The sequence below is a fragment of the Myotis daubentonii genome, chromosome 1 (genome assembly GCF_963259705.1).
Source record: "Myotis daubentonii chromosome 1, mMyoDau2.1, whole genome shotgun sequence".
In the NCBI taxonomy this organism is placed as follows: Eukaryota; Metazoa; Chordata; class Mammalia; order Chiroptera; family Vespertilionidae; genus Myotis; species Myotis daubentonii.
Genome location: NC_081840.1, coordinates 224949764 through 224963353, shown reverse-complemented (window position 1 = coordinate 224963353; position 13590 = coordinate 224949764). Strand labels below are relative to the sequence as shown.

At 34.2% G+C, this 13590-nt stretch overlaps 2 protein-coding genes across 23 annotated transcripts in view; one reads left to right on the top strand and one right to left on the bottom strand.

Moving 5' to 3' along the window:
• Positions 1-12026, top strand: part of NCAPG (non-SMC condensin I complex subunit G) — a 26678-nt gene extending 14652 nt beyond the window's left edge. The window contains exons 12-22 of one of the 2 annotated variants that reach the window (XM_059674780.1): positions 286-396; positions 2152-2271; positions 4743-4970; positions 5843-6024; positions 7054-7228; positions 7501-7662; positions 7877-8015; positions 8390-8476; positions 10024-10093; positions 11035-11175; positions 11279-12026. In XM_059674780.1, the coding sequence (XP_059530763.1) occupies positions 286-396; positions 2152-2271; positions 4743-4970; positions 5843-6024; positions 7054-7228; positions 7501-7662; positions 7877-8015; positions 8390-8476; positions 10024-10093; positions 11035-11158 (1398 nt within the window). In that variant the 3' untranslated portion in view covers positions 11159-11175; positions 11279-12026. Of the gene's footprint in view, positions 1-285; positions 397-2151; positions 2272-4742; positions 4971-5842; positions 6025-7053; positions 7229-7500; positions 7663-7876; positions 8016-8389; positions 8477-10023; positions 10094-11034; positions 11259-11278 lie in introns of those variants that run through there. The other variant, XM_059674770.1, reaches the window with a different exon arrangement.
• LOC132220886 (ligand-dependent nuclear receptor corepressor-like protein) overlaps positions 10950-13590 on the bottom strand; it is a 151306-nt gene continuing 148665 nt past the window's right edge. For 17 of the 21 annotated variants that reach the window (XM_059674548.1, XM_059674573.1, XM_059674582.1 and 14 more), the window contains one exon: positions 13455-13590. Coding sequence is in view for 4 of the 21 variants with exons in the window: in XM_059674737.1 (XP_059530720.1) it covers positions 13413-13590 (178 nt within the window). In the remaining 17 variants the exon portion in view is untranslated. The other 4 variants (XM_059674737.1, XM_059674747.1, XM_059674565.1 and 1 more) reach the window with 2 other exon arrangements.

Genomic DNA, 13590 nt, shown 5'->3' with positions numbered 1-13590 from the left:
TTTTTTAAACCCAGAAAGCTGCCAGAATATATTTACTTTGGAGGGCTTTTTCATAGTACTATGAATTAATATGAAAATATTTTTTCCCCTCCTGTTCCTTTCTATTTTGTACTTTGAGAGGCCTTAATTAACTTTAATTATTGTAGCTAGGACTTTATTTGCCCCCTCATGTGCTAAAGTCTTCTTCTGCCCTGGCTGGTGTGGCTCAATTGGTTGGAGCGTTGTCCCATGCACTGAAAGGTCATGGCACATACTAATGCTGAATATATTGTGTTTCATTTTTAGAATGATGCTGAGACACTACAGAAGTGTCTTATTTTGTGTTATGAACTGTTGAAACAGATGTCTACTTCAACAGGGATAAGCGCAACCATGAACGGCATCATCGAGTCTTTGGTATGTTGGTGGCCTTTGAAGCTTTATTTTAGTGCACTCCTTCCTCACTTTATAAGTAAAATTTTCTCTGGGGTTTAAAAGAATGAAAGGATGACCATTTTAAATATCTGGTAAATATAAATGGTAAAAAAAAAAATGCAGTGGTTGCAATAATATTGTGAAGATTAAAGGACCTGGTATATAGTTAATTCCTTTAAACATTGTGAAAAAATTAATTTATGCTGCAAAGAGATATTGAATATTTTAATTCCTTTACGTATTAGAATCTTGCTATATAGTAAGAGTAGGAAAAGATACATGGTGAGCCCTGTGAAAGGAGTTTTTTTTTAATTTATTATATATTTAAGAGACTTTTTACTAAAGTAGCCCTTCATAGGTAATCTCCATTTTACTGAGCTTAGGGACATAAATACTGCAAGAATCTAGAACAGCATTGTCTGATAGAAATATCATACAAACCTCATGTGACTTTAAATTTTCTAGTGGCCATGTTTAAAAATAAAAAAGGAACAGGTGAAATTAATTTTAATATCTTTAACCTGATCTACTCAAAATATTATAACTTCATCATTTACTCAGTATTAAAACTATTGAGATATTTTAAATTCTGTTCTGACATACTAAGTCTAAGAGCACAGCTCAGTCCGAACTAGAGACATTTCAAGGCTCAGTAGTCATATGTGGTTAGTGGCTACAGTCTTAGACATTGCAGCTGTGGAGTCTTCTTTTTTAGTTGTGTACTCATCCAAACAAATTTTGAATGTGTTTAAGTTCTTCCAGGATTCTCCCAAAATTGTTTTTATTTGGGATTAGTGAAAAACAGCTAATGAATGTGATCTAAAATTTAGATTTTGGGTTGTCATGAGTTTCTTAATTCAGCAAAGAAGACCAATTATTGTTTATAACAGTTTAGAGCTTTTGATTAAAACTAGATTCTATTAAACCATTAGAATTTATTATTATTTTTAGTGAAGCTGATGTCATCAGTGAAAAGTGATGCTTTTAAGGTTCTACTTGCATACTTCATGTCTAGTAGTAATTGAAGTAGTAAATATATACAATGTTGAGGGAAGAAAGAACACAAAATTGAATGGTCATAATGATTATAAGTATATAAACCAGCTACATGTGGTTATTAAAAACTAGTTTAAACTGAGATGTGCTATTAGTATTAAAACATTGGGTTTTGAAGACTATAAATTACCTTAAATTTTAAGTATTGATTACATGATTTATGATAATATTTGGGTTATATTGACTAAAATAAAATATACTAAGATTAGTTTCACTTGTTTTTACTTTAATATGGCTATTAGAAAATTAAAAATGACTTACATGGCTTGCCTTATAGTTCTACTGGACAGCACTGAGTGGGAGGCATTACAATCAGACCAATTATATAAGCGAGAGCAAAGGGTAGCATAATATAAGATGATACTGAGGAGGAGAGGAGTTCACAGTGAGAAATTTTATTTGTCATGTTAAGGAGTTTTATCTTCGTTCTCTGAGCATTGGGAAGCCATTGAGAAAGTTTTAGCAGGTGGAGGAGTCGGAGTCTCATGATCAGATTATTTCACTCTGGCTGTATTCTTCTGTTTAGCAATTTAATATTTACCTTTTCAATTCAAAATTGAATTCTTTGAGTTAATATGGAAATGTTGGTATACAAAAATCATACAAAAATTATTTTGAACGTTTTTAATATAATATTGTAAACTTGTCCTGGTAAAAATTATAACCTCTAATTCATTTTAGATTCTTCCTGGAATAATAAGTGTTCATCCTGTAGTAAGAAATCTGGCTGTTTTATGTTTGGGATGCTGTGGACTACAGAATCAGAATTTTGCAAGTAAACACTTTGTATTGTTCTTACAGGTAGGATTTATCTTGTGACAAAATCTTGATTGTTTTTTCTAATATACTCAGAATCTGTGATGATAATGCTAGTACTCTAAATTTAATATTATTGAAAATGATGATTATGGTGACTTTTAGAGACTCAATTTTTATCTTTTGATTTTTCTTATTCAAACATCTCTGTAGGAAAGGGGTGAAATGTCAGTTATTTAAGGATTTTTAAAATTAATCATACAGTAAATACTTATTGAATGCAAGTTATATTCCCAGCATTATTTTAGGCTTAGAAAAAAATAAAATAGGATGGTACATTTTAGAAGAGAAAATACAATGAAAAATAAACAATATATAGTATAATAGGCATCAGTGATTCTGCTAGTAATTGTAAAGGAAGTTCTTGTTTACTGTTGTGAAATATAATGGCTTTAAGGTGACCAGGAAATAAAATCGTACATTTTTAAAGAGGTTTTGCTAAGAAATTAGAACAGAAAATTCTCGACTTCAGTTTCCTGTATTTTTAGGAATTTAGGGTCTTGAAGTGTTAGATTGACTCTGGTCATTACTTTTTTTTATTTTACAATTAAAAAAAATTTATTGGGGTGACATTGATTAATAAAATTATATAGGTTTCAGGTGTGTAATTCTATGACATATCATATGTATATTGCATTGTGTGTCCACCACCCACAGTCAGATCTTTTGTCACTATATATTTGACCCCATTTACCCATTACTAACCTTCCCTCCCCCTTTTCCTCTGGTAACCACCATACTGTTATCTGTGTTTATGAATTTTTGTTTGTTTTTCTTGTTCATTTGTTGCTTTCAGTTTTATATCCCACATATGAGTGAAGTCATATGGTTCTTTTTCTGAGTTATTTCACTTAAGCATGATATTCTCAAGATCCATTCATGTTGTTGCAAATGGCAGTGTTTCATCTCTTCTTACGGCTAAGTAGAATTCTATTGTATATATGTACCACATTTTCTTTATCCAGTTGTCTATTGAAGGACGCTTTGGTTGTTTCCATGTCTTGGCCCCTGTGAATAGTGCTACAGTGAACAAATGGGTACATGTACTTTGGAAATAAATGTTTTCAAATTTTTTGGATAGATACCCAGAAGAGGGGCTGCATTTTGTTTTTTGTTTTTTTGAAGTGGAAGAAAAAATCTTAGTAGAACATTTGATAGTGAAGGGTTCATTTATGTCTAACTTACGAAATAGTTCTTTTTGGCTCTAAAACTGAGGTAAAACATTCTTTAAAATGTCCTATATACCATTGTGAATGCTGCGAAAAATTGTAAGTTGTTGTAGTCAAGTTGGAACCCTGACAGAGGAGATTGACAGTTATGCAAAATTTCTAGTACGGCAGCAAAGGAAATACAATTGAACTCTTTAAAAAATATTTATGTTCACTTGACCTTTATAGAGGAAATGTGAATTTTGATCCTTTTAACTTTTGTTGACATAATATCAGTAATAATAATTTCAGACAGAAAAAAATGCAGTATGAATTTAATGCTCAAGAGTGTCCTGGAGTATTTTGTAGTGATTTAATACTAAGTCACCCCTATGAGAGCGAGAGAGAGAGAGGAGTGCGCTGTGGGAGCCTTGGTTCTGTTTGCGCCTATATAATTTTCTGTAGTGAAAAAGACTTGTCAAAATCAAGTTGATGTGGAAGATAAATGAATATTTCTTATCAAGACTATTCCACAATTTTAACTTCTTTCAAATCAAACCAGTAAAGAGCAGCCTAGTCACGGAATTAAAGTTTTATTTTAATTTAAACTTTGATCTCTAAACTTACTTTTTTCAGGCATTTGCTATTAATATTTGCTTGAATAAAATAACTATTTTTTAAATTAAAAACGTTGTTTGTGAATGCTGTATTCTAATGAAATAAAATGAGTTACATGTGAAATTTTGTACATTCTAAAAGTAATCAATATAGTCAAGCAGTTTATCACTCATCAAAACTTAAGTCATTAAAGATTATAGTAAATCTCTTTATAATAGAAATATTCAGCTCTATTTGTCATGGTTGTGAGATTTGTTATGTAGGAATTCAGTTTTCTTGTATCAGGATAGATCACACAAATTGCCAGGCTTTCCAGATCACCTCCAGTCCAGTTCACTGAAAATGGAATTCACTGTTAATGAAATCTGAAATTAGCTAAGAAGAGAACATCAGAGGTGAACATTTTTTTTAAAAATAAAAGGAACAAATAATATAATTCAGCCTGACACTAGTTCCAGACTTTTTTGACTGAAGATGAACTTCTTCTGAAGAAAATGTAACTGTTATGGTACAAATAAATAAAAACAATAACCAAAAAATGGAAATTTCAATTGGTTTTGAAAAATGTTCTATGTAGGCTTGACACCGTTCTGAAATTAGACTGAGAAAATAAGATACATGTTAATTTTACGCAGCATAACCAAAGTTTACTGAATTCCCTTTTTTTTGTTGGGGGCTGTTTCAATTTAGGTTTTGCAAATTGATGATGTGACAATAAAAATGAGTGCTTTAAAGGCAATCTTCGACCAACTGATGACATTTGGGATTGAACCATTTACAACTAAGAAAGTGAAAGCCGTTCAAAGTGAAGGTGTAGAAATAAACACTGATGAAGAGCAAGAGTCAAAAGAAGCTGAAGAAGTGACTGCTACAGCCAAGAATGTTCTGAAACTTCTCTCTGATTTCCTAGATAGCGAGGTAGGAAATCATCACAGCCCTGTTATTCCGAATTGTCATTTTCAGCATGTATGTTTATGTTCCTTATAATGTTTAGGCTACAGTTTAAACTTGGCTGACATTTAAAAATTTTGCCTTTTGACTGTCATAATTAAATTCTACTTTCACTTCCAGTATACCTAGCTCCTTGCTATCAAATTCCATGTGCCGAGAACTGCAGTGTAACAAAAATGAAATGACTATTGGAAGGGGTTGCTCTCATATTTTCATCTTTTTCCCTGTCTTTGTGATTTATGACTTAAAATATTTTTCCCCCAAGAGTCTTAAGAAATACTGATTTTTTTTACTAAGGTAAAATTGACATAACATGAACTAACAATTTTAACTTGAACAATTTATTGGCATTTAGTACATCCACAATGTAGTACAAGCACCACCTCTAATTTTAAAAAAATGTTTTCATTATCCCAAAAGGAAAGTTAACCCATTAAGCAGTTAGCCTATTTCCCTTCCCACCAGCCCCTGACAACCATGAATCTGCATTTTGTCTCTACAGATGTAACTATTCTAGATATTTCATATAAATGGAATTATATACAGTATGTGACTTTGCGTCTTTCACTTAGCTTGTCTTTGAGGATCATCTATGTTGTAACTTGCATCAGTACTTCTTATAGCAGAACAATATTCCATTTTATATACGTGCCACCAAGAGTTTAGCTGTTCACTACCTTTTGATTATTGTGATTTGATAGTTCTGCCTTTAACAAATTCATAATAACATGAATGATTTTGGATAGTTCAGATAAAAATATTGTAGGGCAGGCTACATTTTAAAGCTTAAAAGGAAATACAAATAAAACATTTCTTTTAATGAAAATCATTTTTATTAGGTGTCTGAACTCAGGACAGGAGCTGCAGAAGGACTAGCCAAGCTGATGTTCTCTGGGCTGCTGGTCAGCAGCAGGATTTTGTCTCGTCTTATCTTGTTATGGTACAATCCTGTGACGGAAGAGGATGTTCGACTTCGACATTGTCTAGGCGTGTTCTTTCCCATGTTTGCTTATGCAAGCAGGTATTTATTCAGCCCTATCACTGAGTCAGAATCTGATTTGAAGTTAAATTCACGTTCCCCAGGATCATATCTATAGTATTGTTTTGTTTATTTTTCTTCAGTGTTAAGTGGTGAAATAAGAACTTACTAGAGTTTATCTACCTGAATTATTTGGTTCTTTCCAGATGAAAATGCACTGTGACTTGATGGGATGAATTTTATACATAATACTAGAGGCCCGGTGCATGGATTCATTCATGGGGGGGGGGGCTCTCAGCCTGGCCTGCCCCCTCTCGCAATCCAGGACTCCTCGAGGGAAGTCCGACTGCTGGTTTAGGCCCCCCATTCCCGCAGGCCTAAATAGCAGTCGGACATCCCCTGAGGGTTGTAGCTGTGCACCAAGTGGCAGGCAGCCAGGGAGGAGCCTGAGCCGGGATCAGGCGCTGTGCCGCTTGCACTCATCCCGGCCTGCTGCGCCTGCTGTCACTGCCCAGTAGTGCTGCCACGGGGTCAGGAGAGGCTCCCGATGCCATGACAGCTATGCTCCCCAGCCGTGAGCCTGGCTTGTGGCTGAGCAGTGCTCCCCCTGTGGGAGCACACTGACTACCAGGGGGCAGCTCCTGCGTTGAGCATCTGCCCCCTGGCTGTCAGTGCGCATTACAGCGACTGGTTGACCAGTTGTTCCATCGGAATGGTCACTTAGGCTTTTATATAGATACTAGAGGCCCGGTACACGAATTTGTGCACGGGTGGGGTCCTTCAGCCTGGCCGGCTATCGGGCCGTCTTGCTCAGACCCCATAGGTCCCAATTGGGGCTGGCTGGGGTGAGGGACTGTGGGAAGTTAGACGGCCGTGGGAGGTTGTCTATGGGAGTGCACTGACCACCAAGGGGCAGCTCCTGCATTGAACGCCTGCCCCCTGGTGGTCAGTGCGCATCATAGTGTTCAGTCTACCGGTCGTAATGATCACTTAGGCTTTTATATATATAGATATTTTTAAGAATCATGTGCATTTTCTTTGAGAGTATACTTTCAAATTGTTTTTCAATAGGACTAATCAGGAATGTTTTGAAGAAGCCTTTTTCCCAACTCTGCAAACACTGGCCAATGCCCCTGCGTCTTCTCCTTTAGCTGAAATAGATATCACTAATGTTACTGAGTTACTGGTAGATTTGACAAGACCAAGTGGATTGCATCCTAAGGCCAAGAATTCCCCAGATTATCAGGTGGGTGTGAATATGTCAGCCTATGGATGGTAGGGCTGATTAGGATGCAGGTCACTGTTTTTTGTTTTTTTAAAATAATCCCTCTGATGCCTTGACTAGAAGATACATTTTGATCTTGAGATTTTTGGGAAGAAATATGTTAAATTTGGTTTTAGACATTTTGCATTTGGGATGATGGCAGATAATTAGTTGGAAATGTTTGTTAGATGTGTAGGACTGTAGTATAATCATGCCATTTTCAATTTACAAAGATTTTTCTCTTGCGTTTCCAGGCCTTAACAGTTCATGACAATTTGGCTATAAAAATTTGCAATGAGATCTTAACATGTCCATGTTCACCAGAAATTCGGGTCTATACAAAAGCCTTGAGTTCTTTAGAACTCAGTACCAATCTTGCTAAAGATCTTTTGGTTCTGTTGAATGAGATTCTGGAGGTAAAGTAGTTTCTAAGTACTCTTATGTATATATTCTTATCAAAGTAAAATTATACATGTTAGCATACTGTGACTTTGCTCATTTGAAGTAAATATTTTCTTTATAGTTTAATAGAATTTTAGAATGTCTTCAAACAACTTGATACCAGTGTACAGCTTTTTTGCAAGATTAGAAAATGCTGTGTTTAAAAAATGTTAATGTTTTCTATTATAGCAAGTAAAAGACAGGATATGTCTGAGAGCTTTGGAGAAAATCAAGATGCAGTTAGAAAAAGGAAATAAAGACTGTGGTGAGCTAGCTGTGGCAGCACAGGATGCCAGCACAACCACGACTGTGTGTGAAAACGAAGAGGGTAACAGCAAACTAACCTGAATAAGATTCTGTCCTTCTCATCTTTACTGAGACACATTTTTTTATCTTATAACATGTGGTTGGGTTTCAGAAATGAAAAGCAAATTTTTCTAATTAATCCCCTTGGGAAAGCATATAACTGCTAAGTGTTTATTCTACTTTTACAATTTTTTGGTGTACATTTTCACCATATGACAGGGAGTTTTGCTTACTTGCCACTATTCACATCTTTTGGAATACTGATTTATGATAAATTTTCAATAGCTGCTAATGGGGCTGGTTGTGATTTCTGTTTTATGAAAATTTGACTTAGACCATTTAAAATATTTCATGAGGCTATTTTTTATTTCCATTGTTGCATATTTCCTGTAATAGAAAAGAATAAAGAAGTATGTGTAACTCCTCTCAAGGATGTAAAAGCAACCCGAGCGTCAAAATCCACTCAGCGAAAGACTGTCAGAGGTAGTGCACGGATTAACTAATTTTATAATACAACTTTCCAAGCTTGTTTTCCAATGAACTACTTACTTTGCAAGTTTCCTTATCTTTGTTTCCATAGGGAAAAATGTCTTAGGTATTCTTTGCTTTTTAATTCTTTCAGCTGATAATTAGGTTTTGCTGTGTCATCTAAAAGATGGTCAGTGTTGCTCCAAGTACTTTGGTATGAAATATGATGCAAAAGATCACATTGTAAAGGATTATTTGGATTAAGGTGATTTTTATCAGTAAATGATCAGTGATGATTTTATATTATTAGTTATGTTCTAGTCTTTATATGGTTAAGCAATTTTGTACCTTTTATTTGCCTAGTATTTTTCTGAGTTTTTGTTTTCCTTTTTTCCCCATTTTATTTTTCCCCAACATAATTTATTTCCCAAGGGATATCCATTAGGGGACTTGTTGGAATAATGTAAATGTTGACTATTAGGGGATCACTTGGGAAAAAATCTGTAATTCAAGACTTTTTTATTGTTTTATTATGTTATTACAAAAGCAATGCATGCTTATTACAGAAAATCAGGAAATACATCCAAGCATACCAATATAAAGAACACTAATAATACCACCCATGAGCCAACAATTATTTTAATCCTTGAAAATGTTTTTGAGGTCTTTTTCTTATGCATTTTGTATTTTTGTAAATAAAATCTGTCCATAATCTTTTGTAGCTAGTCAGTTAATTAAGTGCTAATTGCTGGGTGTCGCAAATTAGACCCATATTGTTGGATATTTTCTTGGGGATAGTTACATTAGAAGTTTAAAAGCAAATACGTAAGGTTTATTGGTGAAAAACCAACAAGTCTCACATGAAAAAGTAGGGTTTAGAAATTTCAACCAAATAATCATATGAAAAATATAGTTTTAATAAGATTGCTTTTAGTTAGATACTATCCCATTAGACTACCACCTTTTTTTTGACAGCTCAAACTTTTAAAAATGTAGTGTTATAAATGGGGAGCATCCCAGGCTAACCCTTGTCTTCTTAACCTTGTAAATTTCTAGCAAGTAGAATTTTTGCAACTTCCAAAAACAACGAAAATTAATTTTTATACTGAAATATGTTTTAGAACATATTTGGATTGGCCATGTATATGTTTGAATATTTTCCAAGAAGCCATTACTTTATTGATTCAAGTTCTGTTTCTTTAGGACCTGTTATGGGCTTAACCTTCCTACCTTTCTGCTTTAATTTTCATTAGCTTCTCTATACACTGTACTATAAGCATAATAGAGGTTCTTTCTTTACATAGCGTGTTTTTCACATGTGTCTTTCCTCATTATTAACTGAAACTTGCCTATTTATAACTTAGTTTCCCCTTGCCTATTATCAGAGCTTACAAAAGAAATTAATAAATTAATAAATTTTAATCTTAAGTTCCTTTTCTCTGTTGATAATTGGTATCAAGGAGGAAATGTGTTAAAGAGGGAAAATAAAGGACTTAGGTAGCCCAGAAATAGATTAAAAACAATTAAGCAATTGATAATTTTGATAACAAACTGTCTTTAAGGACGGAGAAAAGTGACAGCTGCAGCCAGGATTAGCAGGAGACGACAGACTTCTGAGGCTGACTCGGCAAGGTATGTTATGCATGTGTAGAGTATGTAGAGGTCTACTTTTTTTTTGGTCTAGAAGTAGAAAAAAATTGTACGGTGCTTCTACTGGGACAGAAAAACTCAACAGATAACAAGATAATCAGTGAAAACCATACATGGCTATGTCTTGGACTCCACTATCAAGAGCATTTGACTTCCTATGGCTTGTTTGCTTTTTCTATTAGTTGGCATGGCCTTTACTACTAGGTAGTCATCTTTAATACGTTCGTTCAATTTATATTTCCATGTATTCTTCTAATTACATGGTCATGTGTATGACTCCTCTAATCTTGATTTAGCAACTCTTGAGATTTAGGTTTGGGTTCTCTACATTTATAGTTACAGAATAATTCTACCTATAATTTGGGTATATTAGTATAGGGCTTATATTTGGTTTCTGCCAATTAGCCACTGTTGGAAGCCAACAGTTGTAGCTCTCTTGCATTCATTTATTCATTGGTAAAACTGTATACTTTCAGTATATACTTTCAGATTAAGTTTTGACTAAATTTAAAAATCTTTTGGGGAAACGTGCTTTTTACAGTGTTTTAGGATTTTATTGCCTAAATCAGAAGAACTTAATTTTTTTCTTCCATTTCTTAAATTCTCAAAAAAAACCTCTTTTGGGCAGTTGTTATGGTTCCTGTTTAACAACAACCTTCACTACAAAAAGTTTTTTTTCCCTTTCCTTATGTATAACACCAGGTTCCACATAGATATAAAAAGAAATTAGCTACGTTTCCCATACTTTCAGTTTGCTGGATAGCCAGTCAAAGTGATTTGGTTTTGGTTGAGATTTTAGTTTTAAGCTTACTGGAATCAGGGTATCAATTACACACTGTCAGAAACAAAAAACGTTTTATTTACAAATAAACTGTGGTTTTAAAGCTTGTATTTAAATTGGTGTATTTTCAAAATCTGTTTAGTGATCATGAAGTTCCAGAGCCAGAATCAGAAATGAAGATGAGATTACCAAGACGAGCCAAAACAGCAGCACTAGCAAAAAGTAAACTGAACTTGGAGCAACTTCTCAATGAAGATATAAATTAAGCGAAGAGATGATGGAGGTGGAGTCCTTTTACAAATGTCTTTTACAATTATTTTAGTTCTTTGTTTAATAAACTTAACCCTTGTGTCAACATTAGAAAAATTTTGCCTGATGTCTTGTAGGACTTTCTGCCATGTGATTCCATGTGACTTTGGCCTGTATGAAAGCATCAGGACACGGCTGTCAATGCGCTCCACAGCCATCTGCATCAGTCACAGGGATTCCATCAGAATCTAAAGTGGGCCCAGGAACCTGGTTTTTAAACTGGCTTTCCAGATGATGCCTATGAACTCTTACATTTAAAATCATGGCATTGTGGGCAACTTTTAAGTGTAACTAGCTAATAGTTTGCATTTGAGAAACTTATGGCAGATCAAACACAGATGAACACATTTCCAATCTCAGAACACATTTAAAAAACAACACCCCAAGGGCAAGTGAAGTTCCACAAACTTGCTAGAAGTGAGCTCACTTTCAGGGAGGAGGGCTAGTATAATGAACCAGAGTCCTCATCGCCCAAGTTCAACAGTTCCCATTTTGATTTTGTTTTGCATTTCTTATACTAAACACATTTTTGATACGCTGTCTGAATGGGTAATTTCTTTTCCTAAAATGATGCTGTTCCCTGGGCTGGGGAGATGTTCACACGTACATTTTAATCATATACTTGCTTTCTGGTTTTTTTTGGCATAATACTATTGTGGATAAAAAATACTAGTGGGAAAATAATGTGACAGGAAGTCCTCTACATACTAATTTATGGGCGTTATTTTTTCATTATCAACTTATTTTCTGAAATTGGCACTTGCCTAACTTATGAAATGTACTGTATGAAATCAGTCCCCTTTCCTGAGGCAACACCCAACAAAACACCTTTTCTTATCCATCTGTTAATTGCCTTTTCTCTTTATTATTCAGAATAGAAATGCCCTAACTTTGGATCTGTTTTAATAATTGTGCTTTATTTATCAGAGGCCATTTATTTAAAGTGATGTTCTAAGATGGAGCTGAAGATTGTTGTGCTTTTAAGAACCAAATTGCTATATTATATACATATATATGCGCTTTATAAAACTAAAAAATATAAAAGGAGCCTGAAAGTTACAAAGAATGCTTATTAAGCAAAAAGCATTATGATAGTGATATAAACAATGAAAAATAGGTGAGTTCCATTCTGTTGGCTCTTTTTCTGTGCTTCAAATTCTTTATGTAAGTCTTCTTTTGTTAAATCCCCATTTAAAAAATTTTTGTTTGGGGGCGTGTGGACTAGGGAGAAATAAGGACTTAAAATGTCCACAAATTAAATTCCATTTACCTCACAGCCAGGCTACCAAAGAGACTACCATACTTACATGGACCACCAAATCAAAGCTTTCTTTATCTGGCTGGGGAAAAAACAAATTAAGCACCAAACCTTTAGTATTCTTACTGTTCAAGTTTTAGACACAATCACATAAGCCATTGCTGAAGCTATGCTTTTGCACTTTTAGAGTTAAAAGTAAGGAATATCCTGATTTAAAAAAAAAAAAAAATCCCTTTCCACTTTAAAATAAATGGCTAAAATACCATAAAATCAGTAGATGTAAATCCATTTAACATTTTTCTTTCAAAACTGGTAACTTACAGAAACCAAATAGTATTCTTGTCTGTAAGGGGCACACATTTGCTGAAGAGTAAATGTGCAGTTGTGCTATTGTTCTCACAGACTTGAAAGGTTTAAAAATACAGAGAAAGAAAACTGATCAGCTCAAATTCTATGAATGGAAACATGCTACTTGATAAACTGTGATCAATTTTTCTCTCTATATATAACTTTGAAAATGATATACTTCTAAGAGAGACCTTTGCCTTTCACCAATTCGAGGTAGTTGGTATCCACCAGCTTTATAACTGTTCATGGGTCAGGTCATCAACACGAATCTTTACACTTCCAAATCACGCAGTACGTCATATATTAAAACTTTGTGCACAGAAATAAAATCGGGGACAACTATGTATTTAAACTTAGGGCATACAAATTTCACAAAATACCATTAAAGAGAAACATCAAAATCCATCTGTACTGCAAAATTCCACAATGGTCTGATGTAAAACATGTAAAAAACATACAAAGAATATAATCAAAGTGATTAATGCTAATGATATAAAGACAAATCACAGGACTAGAAATATTTCAAGATCAATTGGTAAATGCTTATTGTTCAGCAGAAAGAATATTGATGTACAAAATAAGGATAGTGCAAGGAGAACTGCAATCTATTTCTCTTCACTTGTGAGATTTTGGTTTTGAACTGTACAGCTTGCTAGAGATGCTGTCAAATTCAGATTCCATTCAGTGGGATGATTAAGGCACATCTTAATGGGGTTCAAAGGGCTACTTGCTGTATTCCCATCAGACAAATTCAGTTTCTCATCATTTTTCATTTGTAGCATG